Raw genomic sequence first — 24,146 nt, 5'->3', positions numbered from 1 at the left:
AAAAAACAGTTGTACTTTGTGTTAAAGTCTAAAAATATTAATAATTATAATTATGAGTACTAATGATAAAACTAACATTTATGAACCACTCTGTGCCAACAATATTCTAAATACTGAGTATATGCAAATAATTACAATCTCCTTTTGATTATCATAAGTGTTGACATAAATCAAGCTAAGTAGATATTATAATACTGAGAAGAACTTTTGTCATTTAATTAATGATTATACCTTTCAACAGTTTTCACTAATTTGACTTATAGAAATCCAATTAAGGGCTGGGGATACAGATCAGTTGGTAGAGTGCTTGCCCTGCATGCACAAGGCCCTGGGTTTAAACCCCAGCACCACGAAAAAAAAAAAAAAAGAAAAGAAATCCACTTAATATTGGGATATGATATTTTCTTGGAATTAAAGTCAGAAAATGTGAAGCTTGTCAAGGACTCTGAACTCACAGTGTTGATATTGAGTTGGTCATCCCAAGCTCAGTAAACAAAGGTTTGAAAGTATAGTGGAAGACAAAAGAATAAAAAAGTCTCCTCCCTTCTCTTCTTTATAACTATAGTTGGACTTGGATCTAAAGACAGTGTGAGGAAATAAATAAATAAAGCCCCTAAACAGTTGTAATAATCTGAATTTTCCAGTTTTCCAATTCAACTTAATTTTCTGGGTTGTTTTGTTTTGTTTTGTTTTGTAACTAAACCTAACTTTTTATATATGTATAACTAAACAGGTTATTATTCCTATTCCTTACTAAGGTGTATGTTACCAAAAAAAAAAAAAAAAAACAAATAGGGGTTTGAAGAAGATCATCCAATTCCTTATCATCAGAATATGTAATCCTTATAGCCTTCCTGGATATGTAGATTAACGTCTTGATATTTCTTTGTTGTTTGAGTCAGAACCTACATAACCTGCATAGTGTTCTATGTGTTGTGGGGAGGGGTACTGTGGGCTGAACTCAGGGGTGCTCTATCACTGAAAACAAATCCCAGTTCTTTTTATTTTTTATTTTGAGACAGAGTCTCACTAAGTTCCCCAGATGACCTTGAACTTGCAATCCTCCTACCCCAGGCTCCCATATAACTGTAATTATAGATGTGTATCACTGTGCCCAGCTATATAGTGCTTTTGTTGTTGTTTGGATTTGTCTGTCTTTACTTATAAAACCCTGTTATGTTTTTTGTGGGGTTTTCACTTTTCGTTTTTCTTTTTTGTTTTGCTCTGCTGGGGATTGAACCCAGAGCCTCACAGATGCTGGGCAAGCTTTCTACAACTGAAGTGCATCCCCAGCCCTCCCTGTTTACTTTATTTGAAACAATTTGAAATGCTTTGTATCTCATTTTCCTTTTTCATGTGAGTCTGTAGTTTACTTGACTATACACCAGAAAAAGATTTTATGTGAACGTTTGGGGTAGGTCTGTGTGGTCAGTTTCTGTTATTCTCTAGTAAATGTTCTTCTAGATAGTATTTTCACTATGAACAGTGTATGGAACAAATGGTAAACTAGGTTTGATGAATAGAATGTGCTCCCAGACTTATTCTGGCCTGTGGTATACCTACTCCTCATTTTAAATTGATATTCTACCAGTCTTTAGTTCCCTACCATTAGCCATTTCTTACTCATGAAGCAAATTGGATTACTGTAATGACGTAGGCTTCCTGACATATAACTAGTTCATATTGTCATGAGTGTCTCTTTTTTAAGTGTTGTTTTTTTTTCACTCAGAGCCTCATTTTATAAAATATAACATTTTTCTGCCCTTTTCCAGTAAGTGGGCTTTCAAGAGGCCATATCTTTAGGTCTAGTACACTAATGGCTTGGGTTTGAGCCAGTGGCTTGGGTTTGAGCCAAAGAATAGCAAGTCTCACATATATGCATGCTAATCATAAACCTAGGATCACACTAAACCTCATATGCTTTTATAATAAAAGCTTCATTTCTATTCATTGAAGTATTTTCAGATAAAAACAGATATGATCCAGGTGCAGTGGTGCACACCTGTGATCTCAGCAGCTCAGGAGGCTGAGGAAAAAGAATCGTGAGTTCAGAGCAGCCTCAACAACTTAGTGAGGCCCTAAGCACCTCAGTGAAACCCTGTCTCTTAATAAAATACAGAAAAGGACTGGGGATATGGCTCAGTGGTTAAATGCCCCTGGGTTCAATCCCCAGTACCAAACAAAAACAAAACAAAACAAACCAGATATGCTACTCCTCACTCAGTTCTACTGAATGTATGTTGAATACTGTGAAATAGAACTTTCCTGATTTTGCTATTCTCTTGCATTTCTTTGTTCTCCGTACTTCATAGCATGTTGCTTCTTTCATTTTTTTTCATTATTGTCATTTATTAACTGTGACATAAATGCATAAGACTGATAAACTCTCTTTTGTAGTAGCTAATTGCATGGAACCAGAAAGACCTTGATTGGAACGTTGACTTTTAATACATATTTGAATATATATATATATATTCATACCAACTACTAATATTATAGTCATGAATGCGTTTTTGACTTTGCTAGACTTAATTTACTCCTCAATAAAATGAAGAAATTTATCTACATTATAAGGTTGGTATGAGGATTAAATGAGATAACATATGAAATATGCTCAGCCCCTGCCTAGCAACTAGAAGCAATTAACAAATGAAGTCTATGTGTTTACTGCTTTTTATCTATATTTACTGAATTCTTCCTATGTGCCAGGTACTGTCCTGGGTATTGAGGATATATAATGGTGAAACAGACACTGTCCCTTTCCTCAAGATTTCACAGTGTAGTGTTAGTATTAACATGATATATTGGGCCGGGGCTGTGGCTCAGTGATTGAGCACTTGCCTCACATGCGTGAGGCACTGGGTTCGAGCCTCAGCACCACATACAAAAAATAAATAAATAAAATACTGTATTCATAAAACAAATTTTTAAAAACATGATATAAGAACTACTAAATTTAGCTTTTTTTTTTTTAATGTCAAGGGACATTTGTCTCCACTTGAATCTCTTTTTTAAATATTTTTTTGTAGTTACTGTTGAACACAATACCTTTATTTTATTTATTTATTTTTATGTGGAGCTGAGGCTCGAACCCAGCACCTTGCACGTTCTAGGTGAGCGCTCTACCACTGAGCCACAACCCCAGCCCCTTGAGAATCTTTTTATCGTGAGCATGGGTTACTTTTATAATAAAAAATAATTATAGTTAAAATGCAGTGTAATCATTGCTGATCTGAGTTGTGTATAAGAATATGAGAAGAGAGAAGCATCTCCTGTTGCCTGCCTTCAGATACAATTACCATATCTAAAGTAAGATGGGCAATAGACAAGTTAGAAGGCTGCCCACAGAAGTGACACATGGGAAAGGAAATTCCCCAAAACCAGTGAAGACAGAAAGGGTGGGTTAGGAGCAATTAGAGCTAAGGAAATGAAAAGCTAGGAGTCCAAGTTAGCAAGAACAGATTAGATTGTGTATCTGGCTAAATAAACAAAGCAGGGACATAATGATAAGAAACAAGAGTGTCTCCATCCAGAAGCCAAGATGGGTGAGGTTAATTGATAGTAAATGGAAGACCATGAATACCAAGCAAAGCATGTGCTGTGATACATAGTCTTAGTTGCCATTATCCCCAAACATGGTAGCATACACAGAAGGAATTTGCATAATTGAAAATAATGCTTGTATTTCTTTCCAAAGAATCTTAATTTGACATCAGCATATAAATGTACAAATGACATGATAGGAGACTACAAAGTAAATGTCATTGTTTTTGTTGGTATTTTTTATTTTTGTGGTGGTGGTGGTGGTGTAGTGGTGGTGATTGAATCCAGGGCTTTGTGCATACAAGGCAAGCACTCTACCCACCAGCTGAGCTATATCCCCAGCCCTAAAACTTGGTTTGTTGGTGTTGTGGGTTTGTTTTTTTTTTAATTGTTGATGAACCTTTATTTTATTTATTTGCTCATATGCAATGCTAAGAATCGAACCCAGTGCATCACACATGCTAGGCAAGTACTCCACCACTAAGCCACAACCCCAGCCCACCTAACACTTGTTTTTTAAAGAACTTATTCTCTTCGTCAGGACCAGACAGTTTATTTCCTTGACCCATTTTACTTTTGTTTAATTGACTACTTCCCAAAGATACCTGAGAAGACTGCATATTTACTTAGAATAACTGTTTTAGGTATATAATGTGGCACTCAGTACACAAAATCATGACACCAAGCATTTATTCTTTTTCTGTATTGAATATAGATTGTGTAGAGAAAAGCCAAGTTGCATGATAAAAAGGGTCTTTTATAAAGAAATCTGTCATGTTCTAATGTGCAATAGGGTAACTATAGATAATATGTTTTCATCACAAATTAATGGTGAATATTGGAGGAGATAGAGTCAACTTGATCTAAACATAACAGAATAAACTATTGAATCACATGGTGCCCCATAAATATTTACAATCTGTGTGTCAATTTTTATTTTTTTTAATTAAAAAAAAAAAAACAGAAGCAGAAGGGGAAACTGTTCTATGAGGAAGCCATTGCATCTTAGACTTAAAATATACTAGTATACTAGTATATTCCATACTAGATACCCTTTTTTTTTTTTTTGTTGCAGGAAGTGTGGTAATCAGTCATATGTAAATTGATGGCTGTCCCTCTTTTTATATGCATACCTCTCTCTCTGGCACAGCTGTCTTGCCTCCCAAGATTTTTTTTTTTATAAGGCTACTTCTGTTCTTGAATGGTATCAAGTAAGTTGAGCATGAAATGACTTTCAGAAGTCAGAATGGGAGAGTACTACCCTTAAATATGAAAATAGGTGTTGCCTGGTTCATTCCTGTTTATCCCACACCAGAGCTTGAGGCAACCCTAGAGGTAACTATGCCATAGGCCCTTTAGCTGCATAAACTACAGAGGTTTAGTCATCTTCCCCTTCTTCAACCCTGAACAATAAGCTCTGAGAGGCCTGGGACTAATCTGCATAAGCCTTCAGCTCCCTAGACCTTTCCAACATCTATTTTAGCATATGAAATTTCTGATATGTTTTCAAGCTCATTGTCAATTTACCTCCTAACCATAAGATTTCTCATAGCTTGTTACTTGTTTTTTAACTGAGCTTATCAAAGTTCAAGTTCATAAAAACTCCACTACTACAATTTCACCCACTTGAGAAGAGTTAGCCAGAAAATCTGAATGTTCCTTGATTCCAAATATTCAAACATTCTTACTGTGTTATAAACTAAAAAAAAAAGTTGTATATATTTTTTCTAATTTATTTTCTTAGCTTTCAAAGTAATTTGTTTAAAACGAAAAATGAATAGGCTTACTGCCACATTTTAGTTGTGCTAAATTGTTTGGCTGTAACTTTAGTGGTGATGGAGACAATTTTCAAGCGGTGGAATCTGTTCTGTTTGGATCTGACAGCTGGCTATATTAAATATCTTGGAGCTTTTTACTTTGCATGAGGAGAGGAAATTGGGAGGGTGGGAATAGCAGTGGAAGAAAGCAGTCCACTTAATTTAATGTTCTGTGTTTGTTTGCTGATTCCAGTAATAACACTGTGCAGCTGTTTGAACAGCTGCCTTTTGATTTTCTTTGTTTACTGTTTAGGTTTATTAAGCTTGTCTTTAATACTTATTGTCTGCTGTTTAACTAGCGTTCCTTCTTTATTGAATATATTTTAATATGTACCACTCTTGTGATCAAAGCATGCTTTGATGTATATAAGTTAATTTACTAAAGAAAGAACTTTTAAATTTTTGCAGCTCATAATGAAGATGGCTTATACTTACTTTGTTATTATCCCTTAGCTGTATCATTGTAGTTAAATATTTTATAATTTGATGAATTGTCTATTGAAATTAAGTCAGGATTTAAATTATGTTAAGCAACAGTTTGTTAATTTTCCTGAGTCTGCCAACAGGCAGCTTAGTCTACATACTCCATTCTAGTAAAAAAAAGAAAAAGAAAAAAAAATTGGCAGACTAATTTTAAAGCATGTGGATTTTGTTTTAACTACTTTGTATGAACAGATTGGGTACCTAGAAAGTATACACAGACATACACAGGTAAAAGAGATATTTTGTATTTATTTGTCAGTCTTTTTTTAATGTTTATTTTTAGTTTTTTTTAGATGGACACAATATCTTCTTTTTATTTTTATGTGGTGCTGAGGATCGAACCCTGTGCCTCATGAATGCTAGACCAGCACTCTACAACTGAGCCACAAACCCAGCCCTGTCAGTCTTCTAAGTAGACTTGCTGTAGGGCTGGGGTGGTGGCTCAGCGGTAGAGCACTTGCGCTTACGTGGCCCTGGGTTTGATCCTCAGCACCACATAAAAATAAGTAAATAAAATAAGGATACTGTGCCCACCTACAATTAAAAAATAAATATTTTTTAAAAAGACAAGTAGACTTGCTGTAAATTTCTTCATATTGTGGCAATTTTTTATATTTACAGGTGAGGGACTTGTGCATTGCTTACATGCTGGTGACATTAACTTATCTCTATATTGGAGTCCTGGTTTTTGCTTCATTTCCTTCACCACCATTATCCAAAGATTGTATTGATCAGGTAAGGCACTGTGTGCCCTCTTTGTGTGATTCCTTATACTTTTGTTTATGATTGTAGGCACTATGCTATAGTAACAAGATATAATATCAGACAGACCTAGGTTTGAATACCATTTCCACCATACCCGCAAAGTGTAGGAATTTGGACACCTTTCCCAATCTTTTATGAGCTTCAATTTCCTTTTCCATTAGATAGTGTACATACTCTGTCTGAAATAACATACTAGATACCAGGCACCTTGTGATATTCAAATAAATGGCTTATATGATGTATGTTATTTACCTTTGTGTGGAGAATAGTTACAGTTATTGTTATGAATTTATAAAATCTCTACAGAGAATCCCCTGACCTGCCTTGTTTTCCAAACTCAGATCTTAAAATGCCCTGGATAAACTGTTCTGAGTTCATAATCTCTAATGATAGATCTGACTCATTTAGATACTGAGTTGCTACTGAAAACAAAGACAGACTATTTGGCTGCTTAAAAAGACAGAAAAAAAAATAGAAAAAAAATCTTTCACTAAAAGGTTACCATAAGTAATATTTTCTTCGATTTAACCCATCAAAAATTTAGGAATAGTATACTCTTTTTTGGGAGGACGGGGATACCAGGGATTGATCTCAGGGGGACTTGACCACTGAGCCACATCCCCAGCCATATTCTGTATTTTATTTTAGGGATAGGGTCTCACTGAGTTGCTTAACACCTTGCTTTTGCTGAGTCTGGATTTGAACTCCGGATCCTCCTGCCTCTGCCACCCAAGTCACTAGGATTACAGGCTTGTAACACTGCTCCTAGCTAGGAATAGTCTACTTTTTATTGTGACTACAGAATTTTTCATTAAAAAAAAAGAAAGAAAAAACAAAAAACAGCTTTTCATGGTTCCTTTCTAGTCAAAAGATATTCCTCCAGTAGAATATAGTGGTGTATACAATGATTTATTACAACTGAATTATAAAATTTATTTCAGCAGAATAATGTTAAGTACTATTCTCATCTCTCTAAGAGGAAGAGGTTACTGCTGTTATAATAGTTTGAAATGTTCTTATTCTCTTGATTTCTTTGATTCCAGAAGTTCTTTGGCAGGCAGATATTTGCTGAATTCCCAGATATGAACAATCCCATACAAAGCCTACTCCCTTGGGAATAGGGATATTTGTGGTATTTGTATTTGAAAGGAAAAATGTTTTAAATTGAGTGACTAATTTTTTTAAGATATCAAACTAAAGGGGTTATGAAACATTGTAGAAATAAATTATTTTTTTACTTAATGTTATACTGTAAACAGTGGTGGTACTAGATGATAGATATACTCTCACCTTATTCTATAATCTTTACTATGAAAGCACTACAGTACTTCAGAGGAGGAAAAGCAAGAAAGCTAAAACAGTGTTGAATTTAATTTGCCATTTAAATATATTAAAAACTGATTTGGGTATTGTGTTTGGACCTTATAGAAAGCAGTGCTTCTTGATCCATCTATGGTAAATAACAAGTTTTTTGTTTTTGTTTTAAATTCAAAGCAATTGCAGACTGATACTTTTATAAAAGAGTAAATATATGGCAGTATCTTAACTTCTATAAGAGTTTCTCAGCATTTACTTTCAATATTTGTACTTTCCTCATTGAAAAATAGCTAAGGAGCAGTTTGCGGATGGTCACCAGTTCACAGTCCACAATTTGAGTAGTACCTGTGTTCAAAATAAGCATAAGACTATCCATTTTATGAATTTGTATGTACTGAATTTGAGTTTTAACATTACCTCATTATCTTTCTTGGGTTAGAATTTTTTAGACAACTTCCCTAGCAGTGACACCCTGTCCTTCATTGCAAGGATATTCCTGCTGTTCCAGATGATGACTGTGTACCCGCTCTTAGGCTACTTGGCTCGTGTCCAGCTATTGGGCCATATCTTCGGTGACATTTATCCTAGGTAAGGACTCTTCTCTTGACCAGCAGGATGTGCCAAGCAACAAATGACTATGCAAACAGGTCAGTTTAAAGTGTGACTGATCCTTTTGCTATAAAAATTTGCCTAATGAAATGGTTACTAAGGATAGATCATTGGTGTCCCTTTCCCAGAAGAGCTTTAAATATAGAAGCCACTCCCTTGTCCAGAATAGATTTAGGTTCATTCCTTCCAGTATAGCTAATTAACTGATATCAGTTATATATATCTTATGACTTAGTTGCTATTATTTTACATATTGCTAAGAAGCACAAAATATGTCATACCTGTGTTGTCATGTGTGCAAATGAGAAGCAACAGTGTTACGTAAATTATTGGTCATTGATACTTACTTGTGTGTTATTAACATTTGTGCATTTTTGACATAAATGATCAGACGTTTAGAATTGAAGATGAGATATATGAGTGTATTTCTTACTTGATATATGACAAGTTTAAATTACAGTGGTAAATTTTAATCTCCTGTTGGATATGGGGGAATTGTGAGTCCCTTTGAAAATCAGTTTAAAGCTAAGCTTGTTACCCTTATCCAAGAGAAGTTTCCATGTATGGTTTAAGGGTTTCCATGAAGTCTTCTTGTGGATCCCTGATTAACTCCTTCCTACTCTTACTTTGGTTTTTCTTTTTTTTTTTTTTTTTTTTAAATATTTATTTTTAGTTATTGGCGGACACAACATTTTTGTTTGTATGTGGTGCTGAGGATCGAACCAGGGCCGCACGTATGCCAGACGAGTGCGCTACCGCTTGAGCCACATCCCCAGCCCCTTACTTTGGTTTTTCATTGTTGTTGTTATTTTCTTTTTGCAATACTAGGGATCAAGCTCAGGGGATTTTTATCATTGAGCTACATCCTCAGTCCTTTTTATTTATTTTGAAACAGTCTTGCTAAATTGTCAAGGCTGGCCTCAAACTTGTGATCCTCCTGCCTCCTGAGCCCCTGGGCTTACAGGTGTGTGCACCTGTAATTACCACACCAGGCTTACGTTGTTTTATTTTAGGTTTGTGTTAGTGAAAAGTACCTAGTCCTATTTTATTGGGAATAAATTATCTTAAAGGAAGAAAACTTTAAAATTTGGGGAAAATTGCATTTTACCATGACAAACTGAATAAGTGATCTTAGCCACTTCTTGTTGGAAATAAACTTTATGTAGTCTGTTCCCTCGGTAAGTAATTATATCTATAAATATGTTGGTTTAAAAGCAAAGCAAAAGTCAAGAGTTATCAGGTCTCAGGGGTAGGGGGGCGTAGCTCAGTGGTAGAGTACTTGCCTAGCATGCATGAGGCCCTGGGTTCTATCCCAGCACTGAAAGAAAAGAGAAAAAAAGAGTTACCAGATCTCTAAGATTGATAGTAGAAACAAACTGCATTCCTAACATTACTAATCTAGAAGACTGGAGTTCAGTAAATATAAGACTCCTGTTGTGTTTATTCTCTGTGCTGTATTTATATTCACCAACATAAAATAAATTTTGTGAATTTATGGATGAACAAATTCTGGACAAATGCATTACTCCTGTTTTCTGCCATTATTTTGCAGAATGGTGGCTGTTAGACTGTTTTTTCTTCTTGCAAAATGTCTGGGATTTCCCTTTCGTGTTCACATTATATTTCTTCCCCTGTCACCAAAAACACACTATCATTTATCCTACAGTTACAAGTACGCTGCAGCCTCTGCATACTTGGGAGCATACTTTTTGGTCTCAGGACCTCTTTATGCTGTTAAAATTTATTGAGGACCCCCAGGAGCTTTAGTTTTTGCAGGTATATCTATCAATATTTAACATATGAAAAATTAAGATTTAAGAATTTTAAAGTATTTGTTAATTTCCTTAAAAATCAATAAGGCCAGGTGCAGTGGTGACCACCTGTAGTCCCAGCTATTTGGAAGGCTGAGGCAGGAGAATCTTGAATTCGAGGCCAGCCTGGTCAACATAAGCAATGCAGAGATACCCTGCCTCAAATAATAATAATAATAATAATAACCATTATTTGTTAGCATTAATAACATTTTTTCAAAATATAACTACTTCCAATTTTTTTTAACATTTTAAAACTCTTTAATGTCTGCTTCTCTAGTGGACAATTGGATTCCCTTTCGTTTCCGCATTGTCTGTTATAATATATTGATTTCATTTAAATATGTGAAGAAAAATCCAGCCTCACATAAATATACTTGAAAACTATAGGGTTTTTTGGGGGGTGGGGTGGGGTTCTTTGGGGGAGTGTGGATTTTTTGTTGCTGTTGTTTTGTTTTGGGGGGGCTTTGCATTCCTAGGGATTAAACCCAGAGACACTCTACCACAGCTACCTACCCAGCCTTTTTAATTTTTTTAATGTTGAGACAGGGTCTCACTAAGTTGCTGAGGGTGTTGCTAAGTTGCTGAGGCTGGCCTTAAACTTGTGACCCTCCTACCTCAGTTTCCCAAGCAGCTGAGATAACAAGCATGTTCAACCGCACCCAGCAAGAAGGGGTATTTTTAATAGCCTTTTCAGACAATGGCGGATATTCTTTGATACTATGTCAAAACTTTGACAAGTGGTAGTTTGTTATAGTTGCAATGTATAATCAGGAATTTAATCACATTAAAATCTATTGGTATTTCTTGTACATTGGTTCTTTTATCCATCATGAATGGTCAATATTGGTTCACTGAGTTCTGCAGATCTCCCAAAACCCACATTCATTATTATCAATAATTTCATCATGAAATTCTTTTAAGTTTTGGGAAACTCACAAGTTCTTCAAAATTATAGTTTTTATTTGAAAGCTCACATGCTGTCATTGGCAATAAATACTGCAGGTTGTTTCCTAAAGTGATAAGCTCATCATTTATTTTAAAGAAAATGTCTGTCAAACACTGAAGTTTGTTTTTGTTTTTACAGTACTGGGGATTAAAGCCAGGGTGCTTACCACTGTACTATATCCCCAGCCCCTTTTATATTTTTCACTTTGAGACAGGGTCTTGCTGAATTGCCTAGTCTGTCTTCAGACTTACAATCCTCCTGCCTCAGTCTCCTGAGTAGCTGAGATTACAGGCATGCACCAACAGCAGCCCCCCCACACACCCACACACACACACAAAAAAACACCCAAGTTTGGATGACCATCATTGTCTGCATATCAAGTAAAAATAGCAGTATTTGGGAAAAACAGCTAGTTTGGCTTCCAGTTCTACTGCTCAAGCACTTTTTCCCAAGAACAGCCATTTTACTTCAGTATATAGGAGATATGCTCTATTATGTAATTCCCATTTGATCAATAGAATATTAAAAAGATGTATATTCAAAGCATGAATTTTTTCTGTTGTTTTCAGACTGGAGTTCAAACCCAGATCCTTGCACATGCTCAACACATGTTCTATCACTGAACTGCACCCCAACCCTCAACAGCATTTTTTAATAATTTTTTTTCTTTTTCTTTCTTTCTCCTCCCTCCCCACAGTATTTGGCATAAAGAATACAAATTACAGATAGGTACAGTTACCTATACCCATGCTAAGGGGCCAGCATTTTGAACCACCATTATCTTTGCAAAGCAAATAACATCTTGTAGTATGAAAAAAATTTTTACCCAGGGACTACCTGAAAGGATATTGGGAAGCCCTGAACTTCATGATCACACTTTAAGAACTACCACTTTGGAAAATATAGAAAGTCATTTCCTTTTACAATACAGAAATAACAAAGGCCCAGCCAGGTCTCAAAGCCCTGAAGCAATTTTAAGATTTGAGTTCCTAAACAAATAGTAAGATCTTGAAGCCTAATATCTTTGTAATTTATCAAGATGTATGACTGACCACTTATTTGCATAAGGGATTTTCCTTATTTTTAGTTCTCTGTAATCTTTATCTGAGATTAATTAATCTCTGATGATTTGGTCCAAAATGTTGCTTTGATATGTACATTAGGCTTCCGAGAATCATTTTGGGGGGAAGTATTTATTTCCTTGGCATCAGTGTTTATGTACATTTATTGTTATTTGTTTCCAAAATTAATTCCCAACCTTGAATTGTTAATATCTAGCTAAAGTATTTAGTAAATATTCTATTCATGGTAAATATTGAATAGCTTTAGATAAATCTGAAAAATAAATACTTGTCCATATATAATGCCTTTCCCTTAATATATAAAATTTTTCTATTATAAATGTTAAGGTAAACATTTTACAAACAATTGAAGTATAGAAAAGAGGAAACATTACGTGAAATTCTAAGTCCTAGTACTATCCATCATTACTGCTTTTCCAGAGTGTTTACATCTAATATTTTTTCAAATATTTTTGGATTTTCTTCTGTAGTGAAAATCTAGCTAGCTCTTTTTCAAATTGGTTAGGTAATTTTTTAAATCATCTAGGTAATAATGATGTGATTTTTAATAATTGTTACTATATTCTGTCAGGTAAATTGTTGCCTTACATTTTTAATAGCTTTTTTCATGGTTTTGATTATTTTCTTAAGATATTCCAAATGGAATGATAAATCAAAGAATGTGAATTCTGATACATGCTACCAGTTTGCACCTATAGAATTTGGCCTATTTATGTAATTGCATTAAAGGGCCAATTTCACTGTCTTGTGACCAGCAGTGAGTACTATTGTTTGCCTTTTATTTTTGCTGTGATCTTATTGGCAATTCATTTTAAAGATGTTAAGAATGAATTTTGTTCTTATATTAGTGGTTACAATTTGCTTATTTATATATATGTTGTTTTTCCTTTTAATTCTCTTCTCACCTTGTAGCATTTTCCACGTGCTGATTCTTAATCTAATTATTGTGGGAGCTGGAGTGATCATGGCCTGTTTCTACCCAAACATAGGAGGGATCATAAGGTACTGCCTGTACCCTTTTGGTGCATTGGCCTTTATTTTTAGGCTTTTCCTGATGTTGTTGTCATTGTCACAGTCGTTGTCATTGTTGTTTTAATTGTATCTAATTCTATTAGTTTTTAAAACTGGTAGCATTCAAATGTAGTTCCCTGGTATCAGTTAAGGTGCTCATTAAACTTCATTTCTGTTTATTCCTGGTGGAGAATAGACTGTAGAAGCCCCATTATCCCTAAAGCTTCCCACTGTATTTCCTTTATTTTTCAACCCCAAAAAAGGTATTTTTACTGTATAATACATAAATTCTTGTGACTGCCCAGGAGGTCCTTTATATGTCAACTTCCTTAATGCATCTATTAAAAAACATGTCAGTGTCCATTTTAGTCAAAAAGTAAGAGTTTAGGTCCCAGAGGAGACTCTATCCTTAATATCCTTTCCCTAAAAAGTTGTGACAGGTTGAGCAGGGTGGAAATAAAATTGTGACCTCAGATTCTCATGTTAAACTGGTTCAGAATGATCTGATTTCTCTTCCTTAATACAGACAGCAGAGCTGAGTCACTTTTTTGAAAGCCCTTATCTAAAAAAGTAACAATCAATGATTCATGAACAGCATTATTTGAGCCATTTGCCATTATACAAAAAGAAATACTTGGGGCAGGTATGTGGCTCAAGCGGTAGCGTGCTCGCCTGGCATGCATGCGGCTCGGGTTCGATCCTCAGCACCACATACAAAGATGTTGTGTCCGCTGAAAACTAAAAAATAAATATTAAAAAAAAATTCTCTCTTTCTCTCTCTCTCTCTCTCTCTCTCTCTCTTTTTCTCCCCTCTCTCTATCTAAAAAAAAAAAAAATACTTAGTCTTATTTTAAATAAAACAGGTGTAGGGAGAAAAAGAAACTAGAGGAGATTATTAGCCTGATACATATTGAATGTATTGGTCTCTTAAGTTTCTATTAAGCCATTCCTAAAGAAAACTGGGAAAGAGAGAGGAAAATGCCTGTTTTTCTGTCACAATCTCATGTTTAGATATTTTTGTTAATATCTTTGATAATTATGCTAAATGCCACAGTGGCACTCATCTGTTTTCACTCTTAAGCAGATTCTAGCAGTCCCTCACAAACTCAAAATGTGTAATTAGTTTATAAAGATCAAAGATGGGAAGCCTGTCTCCAGATGTTTCTGAGGAAGTAGCTACAATCACTGAGGCACAGAGGAACTATGGAGATTTGAGGGATGAATAAAAACCCTTTGTCAAGCAGATGTTATAAAGATGAGCAGGAAATAATTGTTTTTATTAACAAGTAAAATAAGTTTAAGCCCAATGTCAGCAATAAAAGAATCAAAGTAATTTTGTCACAATATGAGACTGAGGAAGATTTAAAGTTTACTGTATTTGCCTTAATTATAAAACAGAAAAAGCAAAATGTAAGGTGAATATTAATCCCCAAAGCTTTTATTTTACAGATATTCAGGAGCAGCTTGCGGTCTGGCCTTTGTATTCATATATCCATCTCTCATCTATATAATTTCCCTCCACCAAGAAGAACGTCTGACATGGCCTAAGTTAATTTTTCATATTTTCATCATCATTTTGGGTCTGGCTAACCTGATTGTGCAGTTTTTTATGTGAAAACGGTTTTCTTAAGATCTTTCATGGTATTTTGAGCCTTGACAATAGTTCTACATAAACTCACTTGTAAATGCTATTGCTGCTGTAATTCTAAATGTTTTTCTAAAATAATTTGAAAGCAAAGGTCTATTACTAAGTATTTTTTATTAGAGTGGGAAAAGGATCAATAAGAATGAATAGTCTCTTTACCTTTATCATATTCACTTACCTCTTCATTCTCATTTGTCTTTTTTAAGTAGATATATAGGAAAAAAATCATAGGGTGTCCTGCTTAGAAATATAAGGTAGGTGGATTTATTTTAGCTATAATAAGGATTCTCAGGGTTTCACAGCATTTGCTAGCATATTACTAGATCCTGTTTCTGCTTTATGTTTCCATGTACTCAATTTCATTTTCATTTTCTAGAGTATGTCTATAGGCTTAAACTTCTACCATTTGGGACTGTAAACCAAATACCTCATTTAAAAAAAAAAAAAATGCTTCCATGGCATCAGTGTTAATAGAATGAATTCTTAACTGAATCTTTAATCTCTGTTTGAAGGGCAAAAATTTAAAACAGTGTTAGTATGAGCCTCATAATCAGAAAATTATGCAAAATGAATTAGGAGAGTTTGTAGCGTGTCTGACTCCTCCTTTATTTCTAACTCATTTTCAGTTTTGTAGGTTGAAATTATAGTTGCCCAAACCAGGTTTTGCATTGGAGCAAGAATGATTGTCCCCATAGACTCAGGGGACCCTTCTGCTTTTTGGATCCCTGAATTGCAGAGGCTGTCATGACAGGCCCAATGGGGAAAGCATGGGCAGAGAGAGGCATATGAGGCCATGCAGGGGAGAAAAGGAAATGGAGAAGAGGCCTGGGAAGGTAAGGCTCTGCCCAGCATATCTTGACTCCTCTGGGAGTGAAAGTGGTTTCTCTACCACAGAGAAGGATTCATTCTGTTTAAAACACGACTTCCAAAAGGAGTCTGAAGTCTGGCCAGGCAGAGTTCAATCCCCATAAGAAAAACTTACATCCAAAAAAAAAAAAAAAGATTAAGAAATCTGGATTCTTAGAATTAAGAATCTTTTTTCTCTGATTTTAGGCTAAAGTTCATAAATGTGTTGATAAAGATTTCACATTCCAGGATAATGCGTAGATTTGTATTATTTCCTTCCCTGCAAAATATGGGTAAAATCATATTGTATGCCTAGTAAGGAGCTCCAGATTTAAGACCAGCCTTAATTTCTTTAAGCAAAGTTTTCCATTCTATTCATTGACCCATATGTCTATATTAATGATAATTTATAATTCCTGAAGCTTTTTTAAAAGTCTCATTATTAAAATTCTCAAACACACATAAAAATAGAATAATATGGTACACACCTACACATCCATACGCAGAGTTTAGTAATTGCAAGGCTTAGCTGCTTTTGCTTCACCTGTCCTTTTTGTTCTTTTCTACTGAAATATTTTTATAGTCAATCTCAGACATTATGTCAGTTCATTTCTACATATCTTAACATATGCAGCTAATAGGCTTTTAAACTTAGTTACATTTATTATGGAGATAGTCTCAAAGTTTTTGGTAGCAGAAACTGCTGGTAAAAATTAGGTCAATTGGAAAATTCTGTATTAGATGTCTCAATTCCTGTGTTAACCTCTCCAAGTATAAGGAATGAAGAAATGACTCTGCTTGAGAGCCTCTGGATTTATATGACTTACTCAGTTAAGAGATATAAGATGCAACAACACTAGAGAGATCTTCTAGGCTCAATCCCTATTTATTCCTAATTACTTCCCTTCTCTTTATGAACTTTAGAGATAAAGTTTTCATTGCCTCTTTTCGAAAATGTACTTGAATGCTTTAACACATGCAAAAATGATTTGATGTGTTTTGCCCACTTAATGGACAAAGGAAATATGACAATTTCTAAAATCCTGTTAGATATATGCTTAATGGCATAAGAGACTATCTCCTTTGGCCTGTTATTGGCATGGTTAAACTCTTTGTATTTGAATGTGTGTGTCCTGGCTCACACATTAGCATAACAAGATATGAAATCATTGGGATCACATGACAATTAATTTGAGATTTTTCTCTACTGTCTATCATCTCTTTGAATTTTCTAATTAAGTTTCTTTCACTTTTTGCTCAGATGAGGTTAACTTTAGCTGCTTTGAAGGTAGCTTTTTTAACATACAACTGAAGGACACTATAAAATTTAAAATGGTTTCTTTAGAGAGGTCTTCCTTAGAAATTCTGTGGAAGAATATGTGGCATATGCCAATACTAAATTAGAAAGGACAAAGAAAATGTAACTAAGTTTGATACCTGTGGATGATCATCTGAAATCAATTTCATGAGCAAATCCAAAAACTCATGGGAGTACAAAATAAATTTATCCAAAAAAAGAGACTATATTATATGGAAATGCTTTATATACAATAAGTATATTTTGTAAATACTATGTAAAGTCTAGTAGTACACTTTTTTGTTTCTCTTTGGAGTTCACTGGTAGAATTTTTTGTGTTTTGATATACTCATTTCCATAAATATTGAATAAACTACAATGTTCTGTGCTTTGGAGGAGACAGAGGTGTATAAGACATCATTCGTGTTCTAAAGGAACTTTCAATCTAGTAAAGGACCTGTGTTCACAATAATGAATGTTGCAATACAGTTCATGCTGAGCACCTTTGGTGGGCATCCTAGGGTGGGTTGGTAAAGCAAGCTGAATTATGAAGCAACAGGGCCCGTTGTCAAGCTTCTCCTAATAACTGTCCAAAATTTAAATTTTTTTAATATTTATTTTTTAGGTGTAGATGGACACAACACAATGCCTTTATTTTTGTGTGGTGCTGAGGATCGAACCCAGGTCCCACCTGTGCTAGGCGAGTGCTCTACCACTGAGCCACAATCCCAGCCCCCAAAATTTTAAATATTTGATATGTTTGCCAGCAAACGGAATCATATGTTAAGTATATTTGCTTTAACTTGGATAAATTTCCTCTAAGTCAAGTTTTACAAGATGTGTTTAACTGCTTCTTCATGCTGTTACTTTTTGCGTTCTTAGCACAGTCTGTTATTCACTTCTGTGAGTCATGCACAGCAAAGCCAAATGATTAATAGGGGAAATAATTAGAAACATATTGGGTGGTACAAACAAAAACATTCTATATAATTTTCTGTCAGGCTGGGCATGTAACTCAGTGGTAGAGCAGTTATGTACCACATGTGAGGCCCTGGGTTCGATTCCCAACACACACACACACACACACACACACACACACACTTTTCTCCAGAAATTTCACATGTTTAAATGTCAGTATTCATAATCTCAAATGTTTGAGCCGTTGATAACAGCAGGAAATATTGATGCTATATATTTTCTTTACAAATCACTGACCTTTTGCTTTTTAAAATCTGGTAGTTGTTCTGTTTTTGGTTTTATTTTGTGCTTTGGGGAATGGATCAAACCCAGGGCCTTGCACATGCTAGCCAGCAGTCTACCACTGAGCCACGTCCCCAGACTTTGTTTTTTTCTCAGATTCATCCCAATTGGAATGTCCAAAACCAAATTCAAATCTAGTTGACACTTAAACAGTAGAATGTGACATTAGTTTGTAATCCAAAATAAAATTAATCCTCTTAATGCACCCAAACTGACCTGACTGGCCCCAGTTTTATACTTAACTGCCATTTCACTTCAGATTATGTAAACACATATTGCAAAACAGCGCTGATGGGAACCTCTTAACCTAAATAGTATTCTCTGAAATGTAATTTGTTTTTTCATAGGAAAGTAGAAATTAAATCAGTATTATTTGAAAGAAAAATATTTCTGGGATTTTGTTTACTTAATTTTTGCTGGGAAATGCTATTGTCTCCTTGCTCTGGCCCCAGGACAAGAAAACCTTAGGTTCCATCTTTTGCAGGGTCAGACTTCTCAATGACTATGACACTGCAGATATGCTTGGTCCTGTTTCTAGCAAAATGTTGGTGTCATCATTTTCCAGAGTCCCTTAAGCCAAAAAAGGCCTCTAAATTTTTGACATCCCTAAGTAAAATTACTTTTTTTTCCCCAACATAATTTTTATTGATTTCCAAGTTCTTCTGAAAAGGTAAAATAAGGCTATGTCTTTTTAAAAGATTGGAAACTTCTCCATTCTCTTTATTGACCTCAGACCATATAGTACAGACCTGGGACAGGGGTGAAAAGGCATTCACTCTCCAGATTTTTCTTCCTTTGGTTCTCTGTCAATACCAAGTGATCTAGGCACTCAGTTTACACTTGTTTAATTAACTACACAGGATTCTTCTTTAGTAGAAAATGGTAAGTTAATTGCTATCATCTAGGATTTTATTCCATACATCTTCCCCTCCAAAAATATTGGGTCAGTCACATTCAAAGTTAGTCACTCAGTTAATATTTGAATACTAACTTCATGCTAGATCTTGTACTAAACACTGAGCTTACAGTGGTGAACAAGCCAGACGTGACCCTCACAGTTTGTCATCCTTTGCAACTGAGTCGACCGTCTTCCTTAGGTATCACTGAAGTTCCCACCTCCCTGTCTGTTGAGTGCCATGATGAAGCCACATCATACACATTTTAAAAAGATATATATAGGATAGTGATGCTCACTTTGTAAAGTGAGCCGTGTTTATCAGCATAATATTTTTTCAAATCCAAGGTTAATTATAATCACATTAAAATTAGGTGGACAAACCTGGAAGGTGCCACAGATGAATAGGTGACTTTTGAGATGATGGATTCTAGGTGAATCATTTTTGTTCTTGCTTTGACATTTGCCTAGCAAATTTTTCTAAAAAGATGTCTAGGATAGGGCTGGGGATGTGGCTCAAGCAGTAGCGCGCTCGCCTGGCATGTGTGCGGCCCGGGTTCGATCCTCAGCACCACATACAATCAAAGATGTTGTGTCCGCCGAGAACTAAAATAAATAAATATTAAAAAAAAAAAAAAAAAAGATGTCTAGGATAAATCATGGCACAGAAATCTTGTGGAAGTATATCAGCACTCAACCATGAGGTAGAAAACCTTCAAATGGATTACAAAGAGCTTTGATTACAGGGACAGATTCAGGTTTTATGGAGCCCAAAGCTTATATAATTTGGAGTTCCCTCTTTAAAGAAAAACATATAAAATTAGGAGCCCCAAATTAGGAAGGAGCCCATAGATGTGAGGAACTCTAGCTTTAGCTTTTTTAGCATTAAAATAAATCACACACAAACCATTCTAGGAAGAAGGGAAATGTTTGAAAGCTGAAGAAGGAGTAATCCGGAAATGTTTCAGGCTCCCTATTCAATGTGTCAAACTTTACATTTCTCTGCCACCTTTAAGAACTGTATCTTTGCCGAGTACATTGGTGCATGCCTGTAATCCTAGTGACTCTGGAGGCTGAGGGAGGAGGATCGAAAGTTCAAAGCCAGCCTCAGTAACTTAGTGAGACCCTGTCAAAAAAAAAAAAAAAAAAAATTGGCTAGAGATGTAGGTCAGAGTTAAGTGCCCCTGGGTCAATCCCTGGTACCAGGGACATTTTTTTTTTTCCGACTGGAAAATTTTTACCTGGCAATGGGTTTTGCAAGCTATTAATATTTTGTTGTTGCTGTTGTTGTTGTTTTAATTAATCTCTACAGAGATAACAAAGAATTCAAAGAATGCTGTTTAATTTTCAAATAGTAGTCTTTGTCTACCTTAGGGATGAGGAATGTTTTAAGGGCCATTGATAAAGAAAACAAGTTACCTAGAGCAGAATTAAAGTAAGGCAACATTTATTTATTTATATTCCACCTTGTTCCTGAAAGGAAATATTTTTATTCTCTTAAAGAAAATCAACTTTAAAGGACTAACTTGAAGACTTTTTAGAAAGCATTAGAAATTTATGATATTCCTTGAAGAGAGAAAACGAAAACTTGATTCAAATAAATAATTACTCCTCAGTGCCATATCATTTATAATCCTGTACTGTAGATAAAAGCCAATATTTAATGCACAAAACTTTCACTAATTATCCTAGATTTGGAAGTGCAAAGATAAAATCAGAATAAGTACCAGATTTCTCTTTATTTAATTGAAACTATAGCCCTTCCCTGTAAAATCTTTTAATGCTCCAGTAGAAAAACAGGCAAGGGCCTTTGTAACAGAAAACTGGAAATGAACATGAGGAGAAAAAAGTTTAGCAACAAATGACTTCTAGATAGATTTATTTGCAACACACAATCGCAGAAACGTTATGCCAACTGAAAGAAGCCAACTGCAAAATAACTACACTTTGTATGTTTCCATTGGTATGAAATCACAATAAAGGACAAATTATAGGAAAAAAAAAAAGTAGAACAGTGGTTTTCTAGAACAGAGGTTATCCATGGGTATAGGGGAACTTTCTGGGGTGGTAGAAATGTTTTAGAAGTGGATTGTGGTATTGGTTGCCACTGTACATTTACTGAAATCATTGAATTGCACATTGACATTGCTTGAATTTTATGGTATGTAAGTGATCCCTCAAAGCTGTTTTAAAAAACTCAAACTCCGAGAGGGAGCTGGGGTCGTGGCTCAGTGGTAGAGCGCTTTCCTGGCACGTATGAGGTGCCACATATAAATAAATAAAAGATCCATTGACAACTAAAAAAAAAAATCTAAAAAAAACAATTCAACCTTATTAGTAGGAAAGGAAAAATAATGCTTTCTACTTGGTAAATAACAATAATACCCTGACAAAGATGTGGAAAGCGTACGCTTATACACAGATAATGGGTGTAAAAGTGGTGCGGACTTTCTGAAAGTAATTTGGGAAATTTATACTAAAACCTCAAAACGGGGCTCAGTGGTTGAGTGCTTGCCTTGCATGTGTGAGGCACTGGGTTCAATCCTCAGCACCACATAAATGAATGAATAAATAAATAAGATTTTTAAAATATATATTTTTTTAAAAAGACCTCATGTCATTTGACTCACTTCCAAAGGAAAATCCCAATGAAAAAATTGGACAAATGTGGTCAGTCACTCAGAGATGTTCATCTCATTATTATATGTAATGGAAAAATTAGAAACAGTTGTCTAATGTTAGGAGATAAATTATGAAATCTCCTTATCAATACTATGTAGCTATTTAAAATGATGATGCTGATGTATATATGTAATAAATGTCACAATGATGTTTATAAGGGGGGGGTTACAGTTAAATATGTAGAATTATAAAAATATTTGTTTATACACACGCATAGAAAAAGGTCTGGAAGTTTAACAGTTATGAACACTGATCACCTCTGGGTGCACCTTTTTATTGTTTTTTGTTTATCTATATTTTATAAAGTTTTTAAGTAAAATGTATCATATTCTGTGGGGGAAAAGCAATAAAAATTTTTTATTTAAAAATATCTTTCATTGACTTCTCATCACTTAAAACTGTAGGGACCATTTTTGATATTAAGAACGTCCAGAATGGAAAGTTCTGGGCTGGTGGGTGGCTCAGTGGTAAAGCACTTGCCTGACATGTGTGAGGCACTGGGTTCGATCCTCAACACCACATAAAAATAAATAAATAAAACTAAAGGTATTGTGTTCATTAAAAAAGAACAAAAAAATTTTATTAGTGCATTATAATTGTACATAATAGTGCGATTTGTTGTAACATTTGTACATACCCATAACAATATAATTTGGTCAACTTCATGGAATAAAAATTCTTCATACACCACAGTAGTTGTACTTTTAGTGTTTATTGATTGATAAAAATAATGACTAAAAGCTATTACAGTTTCTGTACCACTGATATACCACACTGGTTTGATATATTATCATAGTATTTGTAGACGTTTAAACATGTTTCTAGCTGGGCACAGTAGCACACACCTGTAATCCCAGCAGGTCAGGAAGCTGAGACAGGAGGATCTCGAGTTCAAAGCCAGCCTCAGCAAAAGCAAGGTGCTAAGCAACTACAAGACCTGTCTTTAATTAAAGCAAGACCTTGTCTCTAATTAAAATACAAAATAGGGCTGGGGATGTGACTCAGTGGTCGAGTACCCCTGAGTTCAAACCCAGTACCAAAAAAAAAATGATTCTATCAAATGTATGCAAATAGAAAGTAAGAAGATATTCTACTTCCTGGTTCCTGCCTCAGACTGAGCTTAGAGTAGAATTACTTGAGCTATTTATTCACTATAATAGCCAAGGAACAGAACCAATAGAAGAGATTTATATATAGATATAGGGACATGGGGAGATTTATTTTAAGGAATCTACTAATTGTCATGAGGCTGGCAAGTTCAAAATCTGCAGGATAGGCTGGTAAGATAGAGATAGGCAGGGCTGGGGTTGTAGCTCAGTGGTTGAGCGCTTGCCTCTAATGCATGAGGCACTGGGTTTGATCCTCGACACATAAAAATAAGTAAATAAAGAGATTATATCCATCTACAAAAGTTGTCTGCAGGCAGAATTCTCTCTCCTCTGGGACACCTCTCTTTTTTTCCTAAGGACTTCAACTGACTGGATGAGTCTTCCCCACTGTGGAGGGTAATCTATTTTACTCAAAAATCTATTGATTTAAATGCTAATCTTATTTCAAAACAGACCCTTTATAGAAATGTCCAGATGTGATTAGCCAAATATCTGGGTACCATGGCACAGCTAAAGTGACAAAACATACCAGCAGGTTGGAAGTTGTTCCCCCTTCTTCCTGCCAGTTATCCAGAAATGATGCTGGGCTTGCCATATTAGGGAGATAGCATGTCACATGATGGCAGGACCAGCAGACATCTCTGAAACACTAATGGGCAGAACCCAATCAGGACAACTTGCATTGGCTAACCAGCCCTGGGGCCCCAGATGAGGTGCTTTATTAGAACCTCTGGTCAGGACATTGCTCAAGCACAATAGAAAATGGAAAAGCAGTTCTCATCCCTGTCCATTGGGCCCAACACTACCCAGGCCTAAGATTGGCCCCAAAAGACAGTAACAGGCCAGGTTGAGGTAACAACTTCCCCATGGAACACTCAGAGCCCCTCCTCTCTCCCTTATGCCCCAGGAGCCCACCATTTCCCACTTAGTAATTTCTCTAAACACAGCAGTACAGATCTCACCCACTTTTTTAGAAAAGAGAAAAAAAAATTAAAAATGCACAAAAAGCATTTTTAAAAAAACCC

General features: G+C 35.2%; 1 protein-coding gene across 4 annotated transcripts in view; it reads left to right on the top strand.

Moving 5' to 3' along the window:
* Slc38a9 (solute carrier family 38 member 9) overlaps positions 1–22,707 on the top strand; it is a 111,389-nt gene extending 88,682 nt beyond the window's left edge. For 2 of the 4 annotated variants that reach the window (XM_046456283.2, XM_058583124.1), the window contains 4 exons: positions 6,465–6,578; positions 8,365–8,513; positions 13,289–13,378; positions 14,837–22,707. In XM_046456283.2, the coding sequence (XP_046312239.1) occupies positions 6,465–6,578; positions 8,365–8,513; positions 13,289–13,378; positions 14,837–15,002 (519 nt within the window). In that variant the 3' untranslated portion in view covers positions 15,003–22,707. Of the gene's footprint in view, positions 1–6,464; positions 6,579–8,364; positions 8,573–10,200; positions 10,725–13,288; positions 13,379–14,836 lie in introns of those variants that run through there. The other 2 variants (XR_006854386.2, XM_058583123.1) reach the window with 2 other exon arrangements.
* Positions 22,708–24,146: the final 1,439 nt, after the last annotated feature.

This window comes from Marmota monax, unplaced genomic scaffold (genome assembly GCF_021218885.2).
Source record: "Marmota monax isolate L192 unplaced genomic scaffold, Marmota_monax_Labrador192_F-V1.1 WCK01_AAM20220418_F8-fsc00037, whole genome shotgun sequence".
In the NCBI taxonomy this organism is placed as follows: domain Eukaryota; kingdom Metazoa; phylum Chordata; class Mammalia; order Rodentia; family Sciuridae; genus Marmota; species Marmota monax.
This window is presented reverse-complemented; position numbering and strand designations above follow the sequence as displayed.